General features: G+C 45.0%; 2 protein-coding genes across 8 annotated transcripts in view; one reads left to right on the forward strand and one right to left on the reverse strand.

Moving 5' to 3' along the window:
- LOC129828654 (E3 ubiquitin ligase RNF157-like) overlaps positions 1-18,753 on the reverse strand; it is a 34,764-nt gene extending 16,011 nt beyond the window's left edge. For 5 of the 6 annotated variants that reach the window (XM_055889754.1, XM_055889759.1, XM_055889756.1 and 2 more), the window contains exons 1-9: positions 18,031-18,752; positions 14,768-14,886; positions 4,640-4,728; positions 3,978-4,127; positions 3,768-3,885; positions 3,407-3,517; positions 2,912-2,959; positions 2,622-2,693; positions 2,093-2,252 (exon numbers count right to left, since the gene is read on the reverse strand). In XM_055889754.1, coding sequence (XP_055745729.1) covers positions 2,093-2,252; positions 2,622-2,693; positions 2,912-2,959; positions 3,407-3,517; positions 3,768-3,885; positions 3,978-4,127; positions 4,640-4,728; positions 14,768-14,886; positions 18,031-18,118 — 955 coding nt within the window. In that variant the 5' untranslated portion in view covers positions 18,119-18,752. Of the gene's footprint in view, positions 1-2,092; positions 2,253-2,621; positions 2,694-2,911; positions 2,960-3,406; positions 3,518-3,767; positions 3,886-3,977; positions 4,128-4,639; positions 4,729-14,767; positions 14,887-18,030 lie in introns of all 6 variants that reach the window. The other variant, XM_055889755.1, reaches the window with a different exon arrangement.
- A 410-nt stretch (positions 18,754-19,163) lies between these two features.
- Positions 19,164-23,739, forward strand: LOC129828655 (serine/arginine-rich splicing factor 2-like). 2 transcript variants are annotated; one of them, XR_008755267.1, is made up of 4 exons: positions 19,164-19,729; positions 21,019-21,325; positions 22,481-22,577; positions 23,156-23,739. XR_008755267.1 is itself a non-coding variant. In XM_055889761.1 (3 exons), the coding sequence occupies exons 1-2, from the start codon at positions 19,368-19,370 to the stop codon at positions 21,290-21,292; spliced, it is 636 nt and encodes a 211-aa protein (XP_055745736.1). In that variant the 5' UTR covers positions 19,164-19,367; the 3' UTR covers positions 21,293-21,325; positions 22,481-23,739. The 2 variants fall into 2 exon arrangements, 1 of the variants encoding a protein (XP_055745736.1); XM_055889761.1 differs by having other exon boundaries at positions 22,481-23,739.
- Positions 23,740-26,866: the final 3,127 nt, after the last annotated feature.

The following is a 26,866-nucleotide window of genomic DNA, read 5'->3' on the forward strand; positions in this document are numbered from 1 at the left end:
AGAGTCAGACAAACGTCAACCCTCAACATGTCAACAACTATAGGCAGGGTTTAGCTGTGACTGACCTCTTGACAGGTAGGCTGCTAGTCTCTTTCTGAAATAATTATTTTCACCTGACTTACAGTGTCCCCGTCTTAACTGAAATGGTGCTCACACAACTTTCATTAGCTGGCAAAGGTTAGCATGCTAGCTAGTTACACTGACAGCTGACAGTCAATGCCTTATTGGTTGTTATTTCTCTGCTACACTTGAAAATCACCACAACATTTTCCACCCTCCAATTCCTGAACATGCATTAGCAGCCTGTGTCAGTCTTCGAGGTGGAAGCTAAACGAGAATTTCAGCGCTAGGATGGGAATTACTCGAAATAGGTGCAGCAACTTCCTCTGAGGTGGGTCTTTAAGTATTGATGTGGTGGTTTTATGCATACCAGAGTATGGCTTACGAAGGTCTTATGCAGCATTATAGACTCACATAGTCTGCAGATGGGGTAACAGTTAGACTATTAGTCCCTGTGCCCAAGAACACTAAGGTAACCTGCCTAAATGACTACCGACCCATAGCACTCACGTCTGCCATGAAGTGCTTTGAAAGGCTAGTCATGGCTCACATCAACACCATTATCCCAGAAACCCTAGACCCACTCCAATTTGCATACCGCTCAAACAGATCCACAGATGATGCAATCTCTATTGCACTCAACACTGCCCTTTCCCACCTGGACAAAAGGAACACCTATGTGAGAATGCTATTCATTGACTAAAGCTCAGCGTTCAACACCATAGTGCCCTCAAAGCTCATCAATAAGCTAAGGACCCTGGGAATAAACACCTCCCTCTGCAACTGGATCCTGGACTTCCTGATGGGCCACCCCCAGGTGGTAAGGGTAGGCAACAACACATCTGCCACGCTGCTCCTCAACACGGCTTCCCCTCAGGGGTGCATGCTCAGTCCCCTCCTGTACTCCTTGTTCACCCATGACTGGATGGCCAGTCACAACTCCAAGACCATCATTAAGTCTGCTGACGACACAACAGTGGTAGGCCTGATCACCGACAACGATGAGACAGCCTATAGGGAGGAGGTCAGAGACCTGGCCGTGTGGTGCCAGGATAACAACCTCTCAACGTCAGCAAGACAAAGGGAGATGATTGTGCACTACAGGAAAAGGAGGACCGAGCAAACCCCATTCTCATCGACGGGGCTGTAGTGGAGCAGGTTGAGAGCTTCAAGTTCCTTGGTGTCCACATCACCAACAAACTAGAATGGTCCAAACAGTCATGAAGAGGGCACGACAAAGCCAATTCCCCCTCAGGAGACTGAAAAGATTTGGCATGGGTCCTCAGATCCTCAAAAAGTTCTACAGCTGAACCATCGAGAGCATCCCGACTGGTATGGTAACTGCTCGGCCTCCAACCGCAAGGCACTACAGAGGGTAGTGCGTACGACCCAGTACATCACTGGAGCCAAGCTTCCTGCCATCCAGGACCTCTATACCAGGCGGTGTCAGAGGAAGGCCCAAGAAATTGCCAAAGACTCCAGCCACCCCAGTCATAGACTGTTCTCCCTGCTACCGCACGCACACCAAGCGGTACCGGAGTCTAGGTTCAAAAGGCTTTTTCACAGCTTTTACCCCCAAGCCATAAGACTCCTGAACAGCTAATCAAACTATTTGCATTGTCCCCCACCGCCCCTCGTTTACGCTGCTGCTACTCTCTGGTTATTATCTATGTATAGTCACTTTAACTCTACCTACATTTACATATTGCCTCAATTACCTCGACTAACCTGTACATTGACTCTGTACCGGTACTCCCTGTATATAGCCTTGCTACTGTTATCTTAATGCTGCTCTTTAACTATTTGTTATTTTTTACTTAAACACTTATTTTCCTTAAAACAGCATTGTTGGTTAAGGGTTTGTAAGTAAGCATTTCACTGTAAGTTCTACACCTGTTGTATTCGGTGCATGTAACAAATAACATGTGATTTGATTTAACTGAGAATGTATTAGGTATTGCTATGAAGCTCACAAATGCCAACGTATGGCTTACAAAGGTCTTTTGTAGCATTATAGACATTATAGACTCACGCAGTCTGCATATGGGGCAGCAGTTGGCCTGGTAGCGGAGAGTGTCTGCGCAGGCATTACAGAGACACAGGTGTCTGCAGGGCAGGATGAGTGTGTCGCGTACGTCCGACAGACACACCACACACTCCGCACTGTTATCACTGATCTCATCATCCGCAACCTGGGGACATCAATCAATCAATCAATCAATTAGGACATCACTACATTCAGAGAGCAGTATGGTAGCTTGGTCAAACACAGTAAAAATGAGATTCACTGTCCATATAATCTAACCGAGTGTGTTTAGGGCATGGACTACTGAACACAATGCTTTTTGTTCAAAACTTTCAAAATGACTCTCTGTAGAACTGGTTAGAGCAATGGTTCCCAACTCCAGTCCTCCAGTACCTCCAACAGTGCATAGTTTTATTGTAGCCCCGGACAAAAAAAATACCTGATTCAACTTGGCAATTAATCATCATGCCCTCAATGAGTTAAATCAGGTGTTCACTAGTCCATGTCCTAAACAACCAAATTCTCAACTTGGTACCTTTGATTCTTGGCTGTTGTACTTGTTCTCGATGCCGTAGATCTCCTGAAGAAGGTAACTCACCCCATCCACCTGGAGAAGAAACATGTTGGGGATGAGAGAGAGAAGGTTTCACTATAAAACATACCAGGAAGAATGGTGAAAGGGGGAGAGAGGGTTTGGAGGAGAAGGGAGGAGGCAATAACAGGCAGGAAAGAGAGGGGGGCAAGATAGAATACAGAGTGAGACAAGAGAGCAATAGAGAGAAGACAGAGAGAGAGAGGAAAAGGACTTGGTAGAAACAAACTTACCACTTGTTTCTGTTTCAGAGGTTTGACACAGTAGCTCCCATCCATGTGCTGTGGAACAAACAGTAGATACTTAGCTGACGCTTGTAACAATCCAATCCCACTGGACACAGGCGGCATTTCAACATCTAGTCTTTACATTTGATTGAGTTGACAACTAACGTGAATTCAACGTGAAATCAACAAACATTTGAAGCATGTCATTGGATTTAGCTTAAAAGTTGGATGAAAAAAAGACAAACATTTTGATGACTGAAATCAGTTTTCCACCTTGATTCAATGTTATCATATAAATTTTGTTGTTGTTGAAATGATGTGGAAAACAACGTTGATTCAACCAGTTTGTGCCCAGTGGGATACTTTTAAGAGTCAAACATTTCAAAACATGTCAGACAAACATTAAGATACCTAATGAGTAAAAGTTGACATACTTCAACACGTTGTAAATGTAACACTTTACTTACAATCCTACAACACATCAGACTTAAAGCTCCTTACCTTCTCAAAGGTGGCCAGGAGTACATGGGAGTGACCCATGTGATCTTCCCCCTCGTCTACTGTCGCTTGAACGACCATGGGAAACACATCCTTATCCATGTCAAACAGCAACTAGAAAGAGCAGGAGAGAGAGCGAGAGCGAGAGAGAGAGAGAGAGAGAGCGAGACAGAGAGCGAGAGAGAGCGAGAGAGAGCGAGACAGAGAGAGAGAAAGAGAGAGAGAGGGTGGAGGAAGAGAGAGAGAGCGAGACAGAGAGATGGGGTGGTAGAAGAGAGAAAAGAGGGTGAGATAAAGAGAGGTTATACACTGAAAACACACATACTTCGTTAGTAATATGCATAAACACACACACAGACCGTACCTCCTCATCGGCCCACTCCGACAGATTGATGGAGTGGGAGGGCAGACAGAACTGCTGACAGACTCCTCTCTTAAAGTGCACCGTCTCTGACTGGAGAGAGCTGTCCTGGGGAATGTAGCTATAGGAGAGATGCAGAGAGTTAGAAGAGATAAACATGCACACACACACACACACACACACACACACACACACACACACACACACACTTACATAGGCACTCCGTTGTGGAACTCCTCTATAGCTTGATAGTAGATTGTGATGGCCACCTGTGTGTCAGCGTCGAAGGTGAACTCTATGTTGTAACAGGCTTTGCTTTTCCCTGCCACGTCCTCCCCTGGCAGTTTCAGGTCCTCACTACACCTGCCAGCATGCATAAAGACAGCTAGCGTCATCTACACACCGTTACAATAATGTAATAACAGTATAGGGAGTAAGCTCGGCAACCCACAACCAAAGCTTGTGAAAGCCTCCGGCCAGCTATTTGTTTCTAGGGGGAGAAGTTAAGATGTTGGACTAGTGCAATAAAACAGACTACAGATGTAGGATTTTAATTTGAGCCGGTTTGAGACAGGAGGGAAAGAATCCTAAAGAATCCGGATTTATTATGTGGATTATAATTAATGGACCTTTTTGGTAGGGGTTAAAACATTTTCCTTTGAGAAAATCAAGTCTGACAATTTAAAAAAGTGGAAATTACAAACTTTAGAAGCCTTTTTAAACCTCAGAAACACTACAAGTTTGCATTTCCTGCTATGCGGTAAAATTCTCAGCAACAAAAGGGTGATGCAATTAAGATCTTACATCTGTAAGCATAAGTAAAATAATAATGAAGGGGATATAAACTAGAAGTAAATTGTGTGTGAGATACTCACCGTACGAGCCTCAGTGTATCTTTACGGATGTTTATAAGGCTTCGTAGCGTCTTTACTGGCTCCTGAGGAGGCGGGGCCGCATAGGGAAACTGTAAAGGAACCAATCACAAAAGGTCACATCAATAACAATGACAAAAGCGTCACATGATCTGATCAACTAATCACCAAGCCCTTGATCAGTTGAATCAGGTGGGTTAGTGCAAAGCATTGTCCTGGATACTTCACCCCCCATTCTTTCCCCACTTTTATTACTGGACTTTGCACAATCTGAGCGTCTTTCCCCGGTGTACTGTGTTTTTGTTGCTGACTGTGTAAGAAGAGAGTTGAGTGGGTCAAAAATACAAAATGTCCAACGCTTAACTATTTAACTGACATTATGATGTCTGTGTAAAGTAACTAAAGTTTGGGAGGAAAGACGACACCTGTAACAAATTAAATCTCCTCCCCTCTCAACAATCTCCTCGCCAGTGAACGGCTGCGTCTATAGTATCCAGATCCTGTTATCCTAATCTGTTGTTGTATTTCTCATCCCTCCACCACCCGTCATCCATCATCCCTCCACCACCGGTCTCCTCCCTTCTCCCTGTTTTTAAGGGTCCATAAGGGGGATTAACTCTGTGCTGAGAAGCAGAGACCACCAGGACTCCCACCCCAACAGTCTTCATCTCCCCTTCCCGATCCATGCGACGACCAAGCAACATCCTCCCCAACCATCATCCTCCACCAACCACCAACCACCACCAACCATCAACCACCACCAACCACCAACCATCACCAACCACCAACCTCCACCAACCACCAACCATCAACCACCACCAACCATCACCAACCACCAACCTCCACCAACCACCAACCACCACCAACCATCAACCACCACCAACCACCAACCTCCACCAACCATCAACCACCACCAACCTCCACCAACCACCAACCACCACCAACCTCCACCAACCACCAACCACCACCAACCATCAACCTCCACCAACCACCAACCACCACCAACCATCAACCACCACCAACCACCAACCACCACCAACCACCACCAACCACCAACCACCAACCACCACCAACCACCAACCACCACCAACCACCAACCACCACCAACCACCAACCACCAACCACCAACCACCAACCATCAACCACCACCAACCACCAACCTCCACCAACCATCAACCACCACCAACCACCAACCTCCACCAACCATCAACCACCACCAACCTCCACCAACCACCAACCTCCACCAACCACCAACCATCAACCACCACCAACCATCAACCACCAACCATCAACCACCACCAACCTCCACCAACCTCCACCAACCATCAACCTCCACCAACCACCAACCTCCACCAACCACCAACCATCAACCACCACCAACCACCAACCATCAACCTCCACCAACCACCAACCACCACCAACCACCACCAACCACCAACCACCAACCACCACCAACCACCAACCATCATCCTCCACCAACCATCAACCACCACCAACCACCAACCACCACCAACCATCAACCTCCACCAACCATCATCCTCCACCAACCACCAACCACCACCAACCACCAACCATCAACCTCCACCAACCATCAACCACCACCAACCTCCACCAACCTCCACCAACCTCCACCAACCATCAACCTCCACCAACCATCAACCACCACCAACCACCAACCATCAACCTCCACCAACCACCACCAACCATCAACCTCCACCAACCATCAACCACCACCAACCACCAACCACCAACCATCAACCTCCACCAACCATCAACCACCACCAACCTCCACCAACCATCAACCACCAACCATCAACCACCACCAACCATCAACCACCACCAACCACCAACCACCACCAACCATCAACCACCACCAACCACCAACCACCACCAACCATCAACCACCACCAACCACCAACCACCACCAACCATCAACCACCACCAACCATCAACCACCACCAACCACCAACCACCACCAACCACCAACCATCAACCTCCACCAACCACCACCAACCTCCACCAACCATCAACCTCCACCAACCACCAACCATCAACCTCCACCAACCATCAACCTCCACCAACCATCATCCTCCACCAACCATCAACCTGCACCAACCATTAACCTCCACCAACCTCCACCAACCATCAACCTCCACCAACCTCCACCAACCATCAACCATCAACCACCACCAACCATCAACCTCCACCAACCATCAACCTGCACCAACCATTAAGCGCCACCAACCATCAACCACCACCAACCATCAACCACCACCAACCATCAACCTCCACCAACCACCAACCATCATCCTCCACCAACCATCAACCTGCACCAACCATTAAGCGCCACCAAACATCCTGAGCCATCAAGCTCCGTCAACAATCACGATGCCTCAACCATCCCGAACCATCACGATGCCTCAACCATCCCGAACCATCACGATGCCTCAACCATCCCGAACCATCACGATGCCTCAACCATCCCGAACCATCACGATGCCTCAACCATCCCGAACCATCACGATGCCTCAACCATCCCGAACCATCACGATGCCTCAACCATCCCGAACCATCACGATGCCTCAACCATCCCGAACCATCACGATGTCTCAACCATCCCGAACCATCACGATGCCTCAACCATCCCGAACCATCACGATGCCTCAACCATCCCGAACCATCACGATGCCTCAACCATCCCGAACCATCACGATGTCTCAACCATCCCGAACCATCACGATGTCTCAACCATCCCGAACCATCACGATGCCTCAACCATCCCGAACCATCACGATGCCTCAACCATCCCGAACCATCACGATGTCTCAACTATCCCGAACCATCACGATGCCTCAACCATCCCGAACCATCACGATGTCTCAACCATCCCGAACCATCACGATGCCTCAACCATCCCGAACCATCACGATGTCTCAACCATCCCGAGCCGTCACTTAAATCATCTAGTTTTCCTCTCCATCTTGCAACACCATCTCTGACGGCACCTTTCAAGACTCTTCCATTCTACAACCATCTAACAATCATCCAACCTCATTCCATACTCAAATTCATTCTGAATAACATTATTCTACATTCATACCTTGTAACCTTTCCTGCATTAAACTATCTCAAATGCATTATGTTGAAGGTGTGGTTTATACTTCTTTATTCCTGGCACGATCAGGCTGATAACGTGCCATTTTAGAAAACAGGTTAGTGACCTTGATCTGCGGTTGTTTACTTATTTTAGATGAATGCACTTTTTGTAAGTCATTCTGGATAAGTGTCTGCTAAATGACTGAATGTACTGTAAAATGTGTATAGAAGAACCTCTATGGAACATGCCATCCAGTAGGGAGGGAGGATGTGGTTGGATACCTCTACACCGCTCCTCTGGGGGGAGGTGTGAGTGTGTGTGTGTGTGTGGTTTCCAGGAAAGGCTCCTGCTGGGCCCAGATGTGTTAAAATACGGAATACCGACACATTCAAAAAACACACACCAGTAGAGTTCTGCTATGGGATCTGAACATGCAAGCACACACACACACACACACACTCCCCTCTTTCTCTCTGTAGTCTTAAATGTGACTCAGGTAGATTACTGGTAGCTTTGCAACCCTACCTGGAAAACAAAGTTACCGGAATCTTCAGTAATTAACAGAAAATGTGTGACAATCTATCGTAAATTTGGTCATTTATACTTTAATAACTTTTAAAAATGTATTTATATATAGTACTCATTTTTTATGTACAGTTGAAGTCGGATGTTTACATACACTTAGGTTGGAGTAATTAAAACTTGTTTTTCAACCACTCCACAAATTTATTGTTAACAAACTATAGTTTTGGCAAGTCGGTTAGGACGTCTACTTTGTGCTTGACACAAGTAATTTTTCCAACAATTGTTTACAGAAAGATTGCTTCACTTATAATTCACTGTATCACAATTCCAGTGGGTCAGAAGTTTACATACACTAAGTTGACTGTGCCTTTAAACACCTTGGAAAATTCCAGAAAATGTCATGACTTGGAATCATTGTTCTTCCTCTGTCAACCATGGTTACCTGCAATGAAACACGTGCCGTCATCATTGCTTTGCACAAAAAGGGCTTCACAGGCAAGGATATTGCTAGTAAGATTGCACCTAAATCAACCATTTATCGGATCATCAAGAACTTCAAGGAGAGGGGTTCAATTGTTGTGAAGAAGGCTTCAGGGCGCCCAAGACAGTCCAGCAAGCGCCAGGAACGTCTCCTAAAGTTGATTCAGCTGCAGGATCGGAGCACCACCAGTACAGAGCTTGCTCAGGAATGGCAGCATGCAGGTGTGAGTGCATCTGCACGCACAGTGAGGCGAAGACTTTGAGGATGGCCTGGTGTCAAGAAGTGCAGCAAAGAAACCACTTCTCTCTAGGAAAAACATCCGGGACAGACTGATATTCTGCAAAATGTATAGGGATTGGACTGCTAAGGACTGGGGTAAAGTCATTTTCTCTGATGAATCCCCTTTCCGATTGTTTGGGGCATCCGGAAAAAAACTTGTCCGGAGAAGACAAGTTGAGTGCCACCATCAGTCCTGTGTCATGCCAACAGTAAAGCATCCTGAGACCATTCATGTGTGGGGTTGCTTCTCTGCCAAGGGAGTGGGCTCACTCACAATTTTGCCTAAGAACAAAGCCATGAATAAAGAATGGTACCAACACATCCTCCGAGAGCAACTTCTCCCAACCATCCAGGAACAGTTTGGTGACGAACAATGCCTTTTCCAGCATGATGGAGCACCTTGCCATAAGGCAAAAGTGATAACTATGTGGCTCGGGGAACAAAACATCAATATTTTGGGTCCATGGCCAGGAAACTCCCCAGACCTTAATCCCACTGAGAACTTGTGGTCAATCCTCAAGAGGCGGGTGGACAAACAAAAACACACAAATTCTGACAAACTCCAAGCATTTATTATGCAAGAATGCCATTAGTCAGGATGTGGCCCAGAAGTTAATTGACAGCATGCCAGGGCGGATTGCAGAGGTCTTGAAAAAGAAGGGTCAACACTGCAAATATTGACTCTTTGCATCAACTTGATGTAATTGTCAATAAAAGCCTTTGACACTTATGAAACGCTTGTAATTATACTTCAGCATTCCATAGTAACATCTGACAAAAATATCTAAAGACACTGAAGCAGCAAACTTTGTGGAAATTAATATTTGTGTCATTCTCAAAACTTTTTGGCCACGACTGTACATGTATAGTTAAAGTGACTATGCATATATGATAAACAGAGAGTAGCAGCTGCGTAAAAGAGGGGTTGGGGGGGGGCACACAATGCAAATAGTCCGGGAAGCCATTTGATTACCTGTTCAGGAGTCTTATGGCTTGGGGGTAAAAACTGTTGAGAAGCCTTTTTGTCCTAGACTTGGCACTCCGGTGCCGCTTGCCCTGCGGTAGTAGAGAGAATAGTCCATGACTGGGGTGGCTGCCGTCTTTGACAATTTTTAGGGCCTTCCTCTGACACTGCCTGGTGTAGAGGTCCTGGATGGCAGGCAGCTTAGCCCCAGTGATGGTAGTGCATACAGCCCCGTACCTCTGTAGTGCCTTGCGGTCAGAGGCCGAGCAATTGCCATACAAGGCAGTGATGCAACCAGTCAGGATGCTCTCGACGTTGCAGCCAAATCTTTTTAGTTTCCTGAGGGGGAATAGGCTTTGTCGTGCCCTCTTCACGACAGTTTAGGTGTGTTTGGACCATTATAGTTTATTGTTGATACAAAGGAACTTGAAGCTCTCACCCTGCTCCACTACAGCCCCATCGATGAGAATGGGGGCGTGCTCAGTCCTCCTTTTCCTGTAGTCCACAATCATCTCCTTAGTCTTGGTTACGTTGAGGGATAGGTTGTTATTCTGGCACCACCTGGCCAGGTCTCTGACCTCCACCCTATAGGCTGTCTCGTCGTTGTCGGTGATCAGGCCTACCACTGTTGTGTCGTCTGCAATCTTAATGATGGTTTTGGAGTCGTGCCTGGCCATGCAGTCGTGGGTGAACAGGGAGTACAGGAGGGAACTGAGCATGCACCCCTGGGGAGCTCCAGTGTTGAGGATCAGTGTGGCAGATGTGTTGCTACCTACCCTCACCACCTGGCGGCAGCCCTTCAGGAAGTCCAGGATCCAGTTGCAGAGGGAGGTGTTTAGTCCTAGGATCCTTAGCCTAGTGATGAGCTTTGAGGGTACTATGGTGTTGAACGCTGAGCTGTAGTCAATGAATAGCATTCTCACATAAGTGTTCCTTTTGTCCAGGTGGGAAAGGGCAGTGTGGAGTGCAATAGAGATTGCATCATCTGTGGATCCATTTGGGCTGTATGCAAATTGGAGTGGTTTCTGGGATAATGGTGTTGATGTGAGCCATTACCAACCTTTCAAAGCACTTCATGGCTACGGATGTGAGTGCTATGGGTCAGTAGTCATTTAGGCAAGTTGCCTTTGGGTTCTTGGGCACAGGGACTATGGTGGTCTGCTTGAAACATGTTGGTATTACAGACTCAATCAGGGACATGTTGAAAATGTCAGTGAAGACACCTGCCAGTTGGTCAGCACATGCCCAGAGCACACGTCCTGGTAATCCGTCTGTCCCCGCAGCCTTGTGTATGTTGACCTGTGTAAAGGTCTTACTCACGTCGGCTACGGAGAGCGTGATCACACAGTCGTCCGGAACTGCTGACGCTCTCATGCATGCCTCAGTGTTGCTTGCCTCGAAGCGAGCATAGAAGTGATTTAGCTCATCTGGTAGGCTCGTGTCACTGGGCAGCTTGCGGCTGTGCTTCCCTTTGTAGACTGTAATAGTTTGCACGCCCTGCCACATAAGATGAGCGTCGGAGCCGGTGTAGTATGATTCAATCTTAGCCCTGTATTGACGCTTTGCCTGTTTGATGGTTCGTCGCAGGGCATAGCAGGATTTCTTGTAAGCTTCCGGGTTAGAGTTTCGCACCTTGAAAGCGGCAGCTCTACCCTTTAGCTCAGTGCGAATGTTGTCTGTAATCCATGGCTTCTGGTTGGGGTATGTACGTACAGTCACTGTGGGGACGACGTCCTCGATGCACTTATTGATGAAGCCAGTGACTGATGTGGTGTACTCCTCAATGCTATTGGAAGAATCCTGGAACATGTTCCAGTCTGGGATAACAAAACAGTCCTGTAGTTCAGGATCTGCTTAATCTGACCACTTTTTTATAGACCGAGTCACTGGTGCTTCCTGCTTTAATTTTTGCTTGTAAGCAGGAATCAGGAGGATAGAGTTGTGGTCGGATTTACCAAATGGAAGGTGAGGGAGAGACTTGTACGCATCTCTGTGTGTGGAGTACAGGTGATCTACAATTTTTTTCCCTCTGGTTGCACATTTAACATGTTGATAGAAATTTGGTAGAACTGATTTAAGTTTCCCTGGATTAAAGCCTCCGGCCACAAGGAGCGCCGCCTCTGGGTTAGTGGTTTCCTGTTTGCTTATTTCCTTATACAGCTAACTGAGTGCGGTCTTAGTGCCAGCATCTGTCTGTGGTGGTAAATAAACAGCCACGAAAAGTATTGCTGAAAACTCCCAAGGCAAGTAGTGTGGCCTGCAATTTATCACAATATTCTCTACTTCAGGCGAGCAAAATCTAGAGACTTCCTTAGATTTCGTGCACCAGCTGTTGTTTACAAATATGCACAGACTGCCCCCCTCTCGTCTTACTGGAGTGTGCTGTTTTATCTTGCCGGTGCAGCGTGTATCCCGCTAGCTGAATATCCATGTCGTCATTCAGCCACGATTCTGTGAAACATAGGAAATTACAGTTTTAATGTCCTGTTGGTAAGATATTCGTGATTGTACCTCGTCTAATTTATTGTCCAATGATTGCACGTTGGTGAGTAGTATTGACGGTAACGGCAGCTTTCCCACTCGCCTTCTCCGGGTCCTAACGAGGCATCCGGCTCTTTGTCCTCTGTACCTGCGTCGCTTCCTCTTGCAAATAACGGGAGTGTCGGCCCTTTCGGGTGTTTGGAGAATGTCCTGTGCGTACTCCTTGTTGTAGAAAAAATATTTGTCTAAACCGAGGTGAGTGATCGCCGTCCTGATATCCAGAAGCTCTTTTTTGCCGTAAGATACGGTTGCAGAAACATTATGTACAAAATAAGTTACAAATAATGCGAAAAAAACCACAATTGGTTGGGTACCCGTAAAACTGCTGCCATTTCTTCCGGCGCCATATTAATATCACCTTGTGAAGATGCTGGAGGAAACAGGCACAAAAGTATCTATATCCACAGTAAAACGAGTCCTATATCGACATAACCTGAAAGGCCGCTCAGCAAGGAAGAAGCCACTGCTCCAAAACCGCGATAAAAAAGCCAGACTACGGTTTGCAACTGCACATGGGGACAAAGATCGTACTTTTTAGAGAAATGTCCTCTGGTTTGATGAAACAAAAATAAAACTGTTTGGCCATAATGACCATCGATATATATATATATCGAGCAAGGAGGCCTACAAAACTGACTCAGTTACACCAGCTCTGTCAGGAGGAATGGGCCAAAATTACCCAACTTATTGTGGGTAGCTTGTGGAAGGCTACCCGAAACGTTTGAGCCAAGTTAAACAATTTAAAGGCAATGCTACCAAAAACTAATTGAGTGTATGTAAACTCCTGACCCACTGGGAATGTGATGAAAGAAATAAAATAAGAATAAAATTATTCTGACATTTCACATTATTAAAATAAAGTGGTGATCCTGACTGACCTAAAACAGGGAATTTTTACGAGGATTAAATGTCAGGAACTGTGAAAAACGGAGTTTAAATGTATTTGGCTAAGGTGTATGTAAACTTCAGACTTCAACTGTATGTGTCCATATTCTTCCATGACTTTCTAGTAGATAGACCATATGGTTCAAGAGAAAATAGCCTAATTAATGAACAAAAACATCTAATCAACAACGGCATTATTCTCTTCAACTCCTCCAACTATTGACTTTTCTTCACAACTGCCACCAGTTTGACCACATTGATAACAAATACATATTGTTTTAGTCAAATAAATAAAAGTGCCTAAAAAAAAGGATATTATGCTGAAATGCGCATATTAAACACCAATGGTATTCATTAACTTTGTGGTTTATATTTAAGATAGAATGACAAAGCTTTAAAGCACTATTTGTTTATATTTAAATAATCTTATTTAATGGTGTGATATAATTGACATGTGATAAGGCTACACAGAGGGCCAGAGATAATTACAAATACCTGTGATAATCTAAAATAGCCAAAAGGGCCACTCCATGTCTTGTGAGATTACTTCAAATCCTTGAAAGATAGCAAAATTCTGGTAGTTTACCAGTAAACGTTAAAAGTTTCCAGTAATATACTATCCTTTTCCAACCATAATTACAGCAGTAAGCTGCTGTCTAAATCCCCAACATCACAGGCCTGTGTACTTCCAGTGGCACGCAAGTACACACACACACAGCTGTACAAATCCAGAGTAGGGCTCAATTTCATTTCAAATGCACTAGACCTGTGCTGCAGATCACAGTTAACAACTCCGGGAGAGAGGAGAGAGATGTAGTGAGTGGGGAAGAGAGATGTGGCTCTACATTGCCATCTGCTTAGAGAGGGCAGGATGACTTATATAACGGAATTTGAGAGAGACAGAGAGACAGAGAAAGAGAGAGACAGGGATATCCTGTGTAGCTCAGTTGGTAGAGCATGGTGCTTGCAATGCCAGGGTTGTGGGTTTGATTCTCACGGGAGACCAATACGAAAATGTATGCACTCACTACTGTAAGTCACTCTGGATAAAAGCTTCTGCTAAATGACTAAAATGTAGAGAGAGCAAAACACAGAGAGAGAGAGAAGAACAGCGAGAGAGAAAAACGGCAAGGATTTCAAATACCTGAGTTAAATGCATGGGAGTGTATTTGAGTATTTTCAAATACTTGCCAAGTGTATTTCTAAATACATTCCAATGTTCGACAACTTCCCTTTTAAAATTAAAAATATCTGAATACTTACTTCCAAATGTCTTTGAAAGTAATTTAAATACCTTAAATAGTAAATAGTATTTGAACCCAGGTTTAGTGTAGTGTAGCTTAGTGTGAGAATCAGTACCGCCACTGGTCTGATTCCCAGGAAGTTGAGGTCGGTGTTCTCTCCGAACAGGTATCCCTCGGGGTGGGTGGAGTCAAACTTCTCCCCGCCCATGATGAAGTGGTTGGCAAAGTAGCTTCCTGTGGGGAACAAGAAGAGGGAGTGAGCAAACCTGATCCCAATACACACACTATAGCCCAATTAGGTTTCTCCCCTTTTACTTGAACAGAGGACAGTTAAAGGAGCTCACCGAGCTAGGACAAGGTGTTCCAATCCTGGTTCTAATCTTAGCCAATAGGGGGAGAAACAGATAGGGAATAGGTACAGTAGACATTGCCTCTAAGCACTGATTTTATATCAGAAATGTCTTTATCCCCCTATTTGCTAAGATTACGGTTTTAGGTAATGTAACTGATCCTAGATCTGTGGTTAGGGTGGCAACTTCTACCTCGAGTAAAGTAATGTCTGGTAAACTGCAGACTAGGGTTGGCTGGTCTGAATCAACGTAGCTGTGCTGGCTGTTTCCACCCCCCAAGCAGTGCTTGTAAAACCACTTTGTGTTTTTCAACTCAGAAATAAAAATAGATGATTCTGATCAGGAACAAAACACCTTTTTTGTGACACTGCCTGGTGGGGGAAATAATCAGAATGTATGCTTTGAAAGGGTCATAGAAACGCAGACAGCCAGATACTATTCAAATTATAATCAGCTGTAGGGAATGTAAGCCTATCAACTGCCCTTGAATGCCCACTGTGTGTATTTCTGCACACACACACACACACGAAGCTGAGGCTGAGCAATCCAAGTAGAGATCCCAGGCCAGGCCATAGCTACTCAATAACGGTAATGGAAGTGGTTCGGTGAACAACGCTCAAGTGATGAGCCACCTAGCCTTAGACCTTAAGGCTTGTGTTAGCTCCCTAAGCTAATTCATACACTTTAGCTCAGCATGCTAACACAGTCTTATACCACTTTCTTAAAAAAAAAAACTATTCTCCCTTCTTAACTGCAATGACTGATCTGTCATGACTGGATAGGTGAAAGCAGGGGCTCAACTTTCACTGGGGATGGGGGGACATGTCCCCCCCAAATTCTAAAATGGCATTTTTGTCCCCCCCAGTTTTATCATTGGAATTTTATTTTTTTTTTATTTTTTTTATTTTACCGTTATTTTACCAGGTAAGTTGACTGAGAACACGTTCTCATTTGCAGCAACGACCTGGGGAATAGTTACAGGGGAGAGGAGGGGGATGAATGAGCCAATTGTAAACTGGGGATTATTAGGTGACCATGATGGTTTGAGGGCCAGATTGGGAATTTAGCCAGGACACCGGGGTTAACACCCCTACTCTTACGATAAGTGCCATGGGATCTTTAATGACCTCAGAGAGTCAGGACACCCGTTTAACGTCCCATCCGAAAGACGGCACCCTACACAGGGCAGTGTCCCCAATCACTGCCCTGGGGCATTGGGATATATATATATATATTTTTTTTTTTTAGACCAGAGGAAAGAGTGCCTCCTACTGGCCCTCCAACACCACTTCCAGCAGCATCTGGTCTCCCATCCAGGGCCTGACCAGGACCAACCCTGCTTAGCTTCAGAAGCAAGCCAGTAGTGGTATGCAGGGTGGTATGCTGCTGACAGGAATGTGATACAAAACGAGGCAACGGTGTGCTTTAGGACCATGTTGATGCCTCCAAGTGGTCGGGTAAACTGTTTTGGAGTGTTTATCCAGCTGGATTAAAAAATGTATTATAAAAATGATGTCCACCCACTTTTAAAACCAAATTTGCGCCGCTGGGTGAAAGTATGCCTATGAGAATCCAGAGAATGCAGATCATTTGGGAGGATGGGTATTAGCAATAGATTATTTATTTAATTTCATTGTCCTCCAAGTGTTGCTGAATAGCCTCTCTTCTTCAGTTTGCGCTTAAATTTATGCACCTTGGTTGGAGAGCGAGGTAGCAGCAGTGATCCTTTCCCTTTGCACTATAAGGATAGCCAGAAACAGGGTTTGAGTCTGGAATGGCACCCTATACCCATAGTGAACGATGGGCCCAGGTCAGAAGTAGCGCAATTAAGAAGGATGCCATTTTTGGACATAACCAGAGACAAAGCCAGACACACTCCTCCACATAATCTAAGGACCTGCAGCCAGACACACTCCTCCACATAATCTAAGGACCTGCAGCCAGACACACTCCTCCACATAATCTAAGGACCTGCAGCCAGACACACTCCTCCACATAATCTAAGGACCTGCAGCCAGACACACTCCTCCACATAATCTAAGGACCTGTAGCCAGACACACTCCTCCACATAATCTAAGGACCTGTAGCCAGACACACTCCTCCACATAATCTAAGGACCTGTAGCCAGACACACTCCTCCACATAATCTAAGGACCTGCAGCCAGACACACTCCTCCACATAATCTAAGGACCTGCAGCCAGACACACTCCTCCACATAATCTAAGGACCTGCAGCCAGAGATTCAGATGCAGTAGAATGGCAAACAGGGAGTCTGGTTACACTGGCTGTTTCTGTGTCCTTGGATATCAATCCTCCTCCACACACACATCCGTTACCACTCATGTTGTATCTTATACCTAGCATAAGGGCAGGGTTCGATTTACAGGGCCATAAATAAACAGATTTTAAAATCGGTCATTTGAAAAATGTAAGTCGACTCTTTAATATCAAATATTGTCTGGGTAACAATTACGTACCTTACTGTGATTGGTCTCAACTAAAATGTTCAAAAACAAACAAAAATAGCTTCTTAGCAAGAGTAATTTCTCAAGCAAGACTTAGCAGAGTGGTCTGAGAGGGGAGGGGGAAAATGAAAATGAGATATTATTGACAGAGAGGTTTGGAACTCTCTTTCTTATTGGTCTATTAGTGAATTTAACACATGGTGATTATAAGCATGGAAGGCCAAAACTCCATCCCACCAAAAAAGGTTGACATTCCAGGCGGTATTTTCAAACAGCTCTTACACAAAAAAGGGTATATCATCATGTTCACAATTTCACAGTATTATTCCTACCTCATTATGGAAATATATATAAAACACGGGGGAGGGGGATCATGTTTTTGACTGCAACGAGCCTTTAAAATATAATTCTATTCAACATTCTGACTTGTACAGCTCATGACAGGAAACTATCCTGATAAACTAATTTATGCCTGACATAGAATTCAATGTGGGGTTTCCAGGCTAGGTTCGCTCCTATTCATGAGTGTGCTGTCGCCTATGAGGCACAGGCACCACTTACCAGATTTCGGTGGATAGCGGTACACCGAGTTGGACGGTATATCGACCTCTTCCACTCCTGCATTTTGTCTGCTGGTCAAAGCTCCCATTTCCACAGAAAAGAAAAGCTCAAATTAACGTACATACCAAGAAAACATTCGCTATTCTCAAAAATCTCTATTGTCTTTAACTTAAACCAGTTCCTGCTGCCGTTTCCATTGTTATTCTTGGTTTATGTCCTTGGTTCCCTGCCGTTAGCAGCCGTAGCCTAGTTGTTGTGCTCGTTCTGGGGATTAGTTGTTGTTATTGCTGCTTTATCCAAAGCCCCGTGGGACTGTCACTGTTTGTTTAGAGGCAGAAAAGCAACAACTGCGTCCCTTTAACAGCAAAGCTATGTATCCATTCACTTAGCGACGCATTCTCATCTCCACTGCAGCGCTTTTCGGGGGCCGCTATGAGGAGGAAAACGAGGTCTCTCCCTATGTAGCACCGTATAACGGTCCACTCGACATCTTTTCTGTTTGTTCTCTCCCGTTTGTAAGGCCGTGCGGGGATGCTGATGGCTGTCTTTGCTTGGACTCTCCGTGCTCCAACTGTCAAAGAACGAATCTAATGGTGGCTACCCATGACGTCAGGCACAAATCCGGACTATGGGTTTTGCGCAGTACAATTCAGCAGGCAGGCAGCTCCCGGTTCGCTATAACGTGACCTTCCCCAAATGTGGGAACGAATCACTGCAATGCTGCAGCAGATGATGGCTTAATAATGCAATGTATAGTGACTGTTACAACGACATGCAGAGCTGCGTAATTATATCTATAAAATTAAATGTGTCTTTGAAATTTGGACAGAAATAGACAATCAATTTAGGCTACACGCATAATTATTGACAGGCAATTTGGCAAGTATAGGCTTGTATCTGAACTGAACAATGATTAAAACAATATGAGAAACTGATAACATAACACGTAGGCTAGATGGCTACAGCGTTGCAGCCTATAATGTGCAAAATGTATGTTTTTGTCTAACCTAACGTAGCAGGCGTAAAATACACTTGAACAATGTTGCTATTTCCACCTTGACATGATCAGTGAGCGTTAACTGTTGTACTACTCCAGTCCTCTATGGGGCACTGTAGGGCACCGGGAGTAGTTCTGAACCCGCCCACACAGAAAAAGGAAGCTCTGGCGCCGCCATTTCATGTGCAAGGAGTTGAGAGAACCGTGTGTGAGGTAGGCTTGGAAATCGGCAAAACAACATCGAATTTGACCAAAAATAAAAGTTTTAATCGGAAAACAAGTTCCGTACTGTCTGTTTTCGATTTTTAATCGTCTGGCTGTTTCAATTTGAGGAACAAAGATGAGCTACGGAAGGCCCCCGCCCGATGTCGAGGGTATGACCTCGCTCAAAGTGGACAATCTCACCTACCGAACTTCTCCTGAGACACTACGACGAGTTTTCGAGAAGTACGGCCGGGTGGGAGACGTGTACATCCCCCGCGATCGGTACACTAAGGAGAGCCGCGGGTTCGCTTTCGTGCGGTTCCACGATAACCGCGACGCTGAAGACGCAATGGACGCGATGGACGGGGCCTTGCTTGACGGGCGGGAACTGCGAGTCCAGATGGCGCGCTATGGCCGTCCACCAGACTCTCACTTCGGACGCCGAGGCGGCGGTGGACCTCCAAGGAGGCACGGAGGCTATGGTCGCAGGAGCAGGAGGTAAGTTATTGGTTCAGTTTGTATTAAAAAAAAACATCGGAACTAGCAATTGTTGCAACTACAGCAACGATGACTGAACTTGGCCAAGTTCAGTCAAAGTTAATCTTCTGTTGACAGATCGAACGACGGTACAAACACATTTTAATTTTGAGTTAACCAAGATTAAAATCCAGTGTTTCCACATTTCTATGAAATATTTGAAGTAGTTTTCCTTTAAAAAAAATGGTAATTAAGTACCGTAAAACTTAAATTAGTAACCCATGCGTTTATTTGCTTAAATCACTGAACACAACAGGCGCTTATTAGAGATGGCATTTATTTGAGCCAGGTGTCTATTTCCTTAATGCACACGGGTTTTTCTCATTTGCACACTTAATTGTTTAATTACAGCATTCACTTCCAGCATTTTTATACATTTTGTAATCTCCTGCACTTATTATTTACATACTGTGCTAAGTTTATTTTGGCTTAGTAACGTATGTCTCTGGAAGAAGAAAAAATCCTGACTGCAATTTCGTCTGTTCTTACTTTCGTCACTAGAGGGCGATTGGCCCTGTTTGTGCTTGTTATTTAGCTACCAGTTCTGCTAGCAGTTTCTTACTGGCAATTTAAATCGGATTGCAGTTTGAGTCATTACTAAATTATTTAATTAAGCATTACACCTCGTAAACAATACATTTCGATCTGGGTGTTTTATTTGCTAAAATGTGTACCGTCACCTGGCTATTGGCTGCTAACAGCTGAGAACTGCTTTTAACTGAAGTTTGACAGTATGTTAAAGTAACTTTCCCGTGTTGAAGTGGTGTGGGTGTACCCCAACCGAATAGTGTGGGCATATACCGCCATAAAAAATATTAACGCAAGTAGACCGCAGATTGGTAAACTAATCCTCAGGATGACATCATCCTCTGAGGAAATGGCCATTTTTGTTTGAGGTACAATTTTGAGGTGGGGTTTTAGAATTTTTATTAATGACTTGGCCACAAATAAAAGTATAGGATGAGTCAACATTATTTGGGTAGGAGTTTTTTATTTTATTTTTATTTTTGTTCACTGGACTGCTACTTTAAACCTAAGCTAACTGGTTTGCAAGTTAATAATTTGCATGGGTTTTTGTCTAGCAAAGTAGTTTGTTTACTTTTTGTAGAGAGCTAGGTACCATGTTCTCAGTTGAGTTTGTGAGTTGCAAATCTCCAATTAGTCTAGCAAAAGGACAGGGACTTGTTTAACCCACGTTGCTGTTCATTTCTCTAGGTAAAGATTTCTCCATGTTTCTCCTCTCCCCCCAGTCGTTCGGCCAGCCCCCGTCGGCGCAGACGCAGTCGTTCCCGGAGCAGGAGCCGCTCCCGTGGCCGTGACTACAGCCGCTCCCGGTCTCGTTCCTACTCTAGATCCCGTTCCAAGTCCCGCACCCCCCGCAAGAGCAAGTCCCCATCTCGATCGAGGTCCCGTGGTGCTTCCAGGTCCCACTCCCGCAGCCCGGCTTCCAACAGAGGCTCCAAATCCAGGTCGAGGTCCAAGAGCTTGCCCAAGTCCCCCGAGGACAACGGAACCGACTCTTAGTAACAACAGCTCCAAACCGGAGCCATTAAAACGGTACACAAGGAAGGGGAGAAGGGGTGTGACCATCACATATATGTAAGGATGGTTTGGTTCGTGTAGGAAAGACTACAGGGCAGGTTTAGATGCAGTTGGACAGTGTTCTGCAGCCTTGACAGTCTGATATTGACTGTGACACTTTAGTCTTGTTTAGTCACCGGTGTTGCAGCGTACCAGTCAAGACTGCAGAATCCTGACCTTGGGTTGTTGCAGGGGAAACTGTACGAGTAACACACATCAAGTAACATGCAGTTGCAGGGTACAAAAGTAAAGACGGGAAATAAAGCTGGATATCTGAACACTTGAATGCTTTTATTCAAGTGTGTGGGTGTCTACCAATGTTTTACATCCAACCAAACTGACACATCAGCCAACATTAGGATTTTATCTACATGGAAGGTCAGAAGTAAAGTAGGCTAAAATTGTTTACAATATTTATAAAATGGGCTTATTATTTTTGAGATGCTATATTTATGGCGGGGTGCTAAAATTAAACATTCGTTTACCTAAATGTGGAATTCTCTCCTCCAAGCTGCGGTCCTCTTGTCAAACAGAGAGGTGGGGGTGTGGCAGAGATGGCAGTGTGAGAGCAGTTAGTGTGGTGTGACGCGACCCGCCCATGTGACCTGCCTGTTGCTGAGTTGGTGGGTGCGATGGCGGTTGCTATGGAGCAGGTCGTCAATGGCGACGCATGGTCCGTGCTGTCAGTTGGAGAGGTGTGAGGTGGTGGTGAGGTACGGCACTTTCACAGGACCACAGACAGAATTCTGCTGGCTGTACCGCTGTGTCTGTGGTCTCATTGGTGAAGGAGGGAGGACCCCAAGGTTTGTTGTCAAATAAATGCCTGAGTAAAAAATAAGCAAACAATTGTGATATTGAGAGGTAGCTTTGGGTTGGGGGCCCTTGGAGTGTGAAGACGACTGACGCTGTTAGGAACTTATTTCCTACCCACAAGGGAAAGGGTCAGTTCTATACCAGTAACATGGACAATTTACATGTTAAATCGCCATTTAAAAACAAACCGACAAGTCCTCGATGGAATGGTCGATCTGTACATTTGACTTTACATTGACACAACTAGACAATCAACTGTTCTCAAACTAGCAGCGTATCATTTGACTGCCACCAACACAGCTTGTCTTTTCTTTCCAGGTGAGCTACGATGGAGACTTCTTCTCTGCGGACGCCAGCCAGATCATAAGTCTGCCAGTGGACACCTCTCTACGCCCCACAGAATACTGACCAAAAGGTTATTGTGACTTGGTCTAAAGTGATTTATTTGGTTTCAGTTGCCCAGAAAGACTCTACTATATATTTACCAAGGCGATGTAACTCCCATGACTAGAGTAGAGGACATGTTTGAAGGTTTTGTGAGGTGAATACTGGATTTTGTCTTATTGTTAGTGCTGGTTTGTTGCATTTTGATTTGATATTGTTAATAAAACATTTTATGGTGAAGTAGCTACAGCTTTTCTCTGTATTTAGTAGTCTTTTATTCTCTACAGACAGATTCTGGTTTGAGTTAACGGTGTTTTTTTCTTTTGCAGAGTTGATTTTAGCAAAGGGAGAGTGACTAACTAGCCCCTAAATAGTTTCCATTATTTTCTAAGCAAAACCAGTAACATGTAGAGGGAAGTGAAAAGGAACAATAATAAGCCAATATTGTATCAAATGTCACGTGTTATGTAATTGGTTAACCTGCCTAGCAATGGCTTTTTTTTTGCCTAATGTATGTATACTAGATCATTTTTTCTTGCCGTTTATCTGTTATAAGTTTGCTTTCCTGTGAATTCTAACCCTCCTCTCTTGTTATCTTTTGTGCATTAGGCGCAGTTGTGTAGCAGTTGAGTATTGCTGGTTAGCTGTTAAGGTGCGATGCAGTGCTGATGGTGAGGTGGCAGTGCAGTGGCTGGCGGGGGTGTTGCGGTACCCTGTGAGTGCCCGGTGCAGTTGTCGCCCGGCGCTCGTCTTGGTGCTACTGCTGCCGTTTGCCTTGTTCTGGTTTGTAAGAGTCAATCACAGCTGTGGTGGTAGATCTGATCACGCCATTTCTCCCCCTGTGTTGTTCTCATATGGTCTCTTCCCATTCCTGATGTACAAATACACTCCTCTTTCCCTTTCTCTCTATCCAAACCCTAGCCTGGTGGAACCAGCCTGATCGCCGCGTTTTAACGTTTGTTCGATCAAGCTTGTTCCACCAGGCTATCCCAAACCCCCCTCCAACTGTGGTTTAGTCCCTCTGTTGTGAGCTGGTTGTACATTGTTGATGGAAGAGTCTTATGGCTCGATAGGGGAGGGTTTGATGAAGGGCATTCCACTAGCTTAACAAATGAATCTGTGGATTTTGTGTACCCTCGCAAGATGTGTTGTAACTGCTTTAGGTGAATGCTAATAAACGTGTGGTTATTTGATTCACTATTTTGTTACAAGATCTGTCCTAACAGCCCTTGAGCCCATCGGTAATGGCTCCTTCACACCGCTAGCCAATACCCATTAAGTGATTTTCAAACTAGATTCCTCATGAGTTGTTACAGTATACTACAATTTTAGCAATTCTACACTTATGAAAATGGAAAACCGTGTTTAATATTGTATTGCCACACCTTGAATGAAGCTGATGGCCATATTTACCAAATATGTGGCTGCTTTAATATGGGCATCAGCACTCCATTAAACACAAAGTCTATAGGTCTACAGACTTATGTACTTAAAAGACATTGTGAGACCCTTAACTGTGCACAAGCCAGTTCTTGACACAGTGCTTCCTCTATACCATTGGTTCTCAAACCTTTCCTGTGGGACCTCCATCTGTTCTATGTATTTGAGCTATTCCAGCGCTAGCACACCTGATTCTACTTGTCAACTCATTATCAAGCTCTTGACTAGGTGAGGCAGGTAAGCTCATTTGGGGATACAACATAACTGAAACCTCTTGGTTTATGAGAGGTTTGAGAGCCACTGCATACCCCTCGACTCAAACAGATCTGGACCTCAATTAGTGCCATTGCTTTATAATCCAGTGCTTTCAACCTGGCACACTAGGTGGGTGCAATGAATTTTGTGGAACAGAAAACGAGCAGGCTCCGGACCTTGGTAAAAATTGAATACCTCTGCTCTATACCCATAGGCTATTTTCTCAGTCAAAAGTATGCCATGCTCACTGTCCACTGAAAGGGCAACGTGTAAGTGAGAAGCTTGCAACTTAATGGTCACCCAATACTCAGTCCCTGTGTTTTGGTGCTGCTAGGGTCAAGCTTACTGAAGCATTGGGCGTTTTCCGCTGCCCAGGTGTCACTGACGCCTAACAGATCTCAGCTGTTTGGTGTTAGGGCAAAAAATAAAACGTGCACCTCCTTGGGTATTTTATGTAACAGCTAACCATGTCGTGGGTGCGTTCCTCTGCCCAGGCATTGCTGACGCCTGCAGGATCTTACAATGCCTGGATAGGTATTTAACATCAGCTAACCACATATTGCCACGTTCAAAACAACTGGGAACTTAGAGAATCTGTGACTTCAGTGCGTTTATGACAACTGGATCAGCACCTAGCAGATGAAGGGAGAAGTCAAAAACATGAGCTATATAATTGATTTACATAACAAGCTTTGACTGGCATGAAATCACTGCAGCAGCACAACATACAGTGCATTCGGAAAGTATTCAGACCCCTTCCCTTTTTCTACATTTTGTTACGTTACAGCCTTATTCTGAATTAGATTTTTTTTTTCTCGATCTACACACAATACCCCATACTGACAAAGCGAAAACGTATTTATTTTTTTGCCAAAAATAATGAAATAGATACCTTACATAATTATTCAGACCCTTTGCTATGAGACTCGAAATTGAGCTCAGGTGCATCCTGTTTCCACTGATCATCTTTGAGATGTTTCTACAAATTGATTGGATTCCACTTGTGGTAAATTCCATTGATTGGACAGGATTTGGAAATGCACACACGCCTGTCTATATAAGGTCCCACAGTTGACACAGTGCATGTCAGAGCAAAAACCATGCCATAAGGTCGGAGGTCCTAAGAGACCACTTATGCTGCTTGTGCCTGGAGCCGGCCATGAGTCCAATGTTTCTCAACCTCACTTTCGCCTTCCATCTCTCTCTGTCTCTCTTCCTCTCTCTCTTCATCTCTGACAGTCTGGCCAACAGTGCTGGAACTCAAACCCCGCCTCGGCGCCGGTAGACATTCCAGGAAGAGACTTTGGTCACCTACAGTTCCCTGAGGGGTGGTCTTTTCTCTTAGCAGATATGGAAGAAGTGGATGCAGAATGTGCACCCATGAAATACGCCCCCAGAATGCATCGGACCAGCCAGATGGAGAAGATGAGGAGCTGGAGGAGGAACAAAGGTTTGTACTGGACTGGGCAGCATCTCAATACTCTGACGTGGCTTCCTCTCCTAGTCTCCTCTCCTTTCCACTTATTTAAGTGCCACTGCTTACCAGCAGTAACTGGCCATGTCCGAATACCCATACTTGTGTTCTAAATAGTAGGCTTTTTGGGTATGCCAAAATATGTTTTATAGGATGTGAGATTTAGAAAATTTAGTAAACTTTAAAGGCCAGGATGGCATACTAATTTCAGCTTTTCATCTTGTAGAATTTGCTCCACACTATTGAGGAAGACAATAGTCTTTTGAGACCCACATGCGTTTGACACCAGCTAATTATCCGAATAGTGAATGCGGCGGGGAACAAGCGCCGTTTTCCATTACATGACGCCTTCTCAGTATGAATGTGCTTAGAAGTTTAATCTTTGTTGCTTACTGCATACATTGTTACTAAAAAGTATGTTCTAAATACTATGTAGTATGATTAGTACACAGTATGTAGATTTCGGATGTAGTAGACAAGACAGATTTCAGACACGGCCATTGTAAATAGTCTTTCCAACTGAGTATAACCCTCTCCTGTCCAGTGTCCTCTGCTACCTTACAACCCCTCTCCCTTTCTCCAAGCGTCAGTGAGTGTTGTCTCTGTGAGGTGATTTTGCTTAGCAACTACTTCTATCCACGGCACCACTGGGGACTTAGGACTGACCAGGGCTCCGAAAACAAGGTGAAAGAAAGAGAAGGAAACCCCCCAACGAGTTGAGGGAGAAACACAAATCAGACCTTGGATCAGTGTTGGAGGGTAGCTTCATTTTACTCCAGCAGAAACCCAGGCTTTGTATTCAGAGACTCAACCAGGCCTGGTGTCTGTCTAACATCTGTATTCAGACACCCACCCAGGCCTGGTGTCTGTCTAACATCTGTATTCAGACACCCACCCAGGCCTGGTGTCTGTCTGTAACATCTGTATTCAGAGACCCACCCAGGCCTGGTGTCTGTCTGTAACATCTGTATTCAGAGACCCACCCAGGCCTGGTGTCTGTCTAACATCTGTATCCTGCTCTCTATTTCTGCAGGGTAGAGTTCACCACTGACTTTACCTCTCTGTAAGCCGACCAGACAGACAGACATGCAGGGGTTGTAGTAAAAGCATGGTAAAGTATGAATGTATAGGGCCTCCCGGGTGGCGCAGTG

The sequence above is a fragment of the Salvelinus fontinalis genome, chromosome 30 (assembly GCF_029448725.1).
Source record: "Salvelinus fontinalis isolate EN_2023a chromosome 30, ASM2944872v1, whole genome shotgun sequence".
NCBI lineage: Eukaryota > Metazoa > Chordata > Actinopteri > Salmoniformes > Salmonidae > Salvelinus > Salvelinus fontinalis.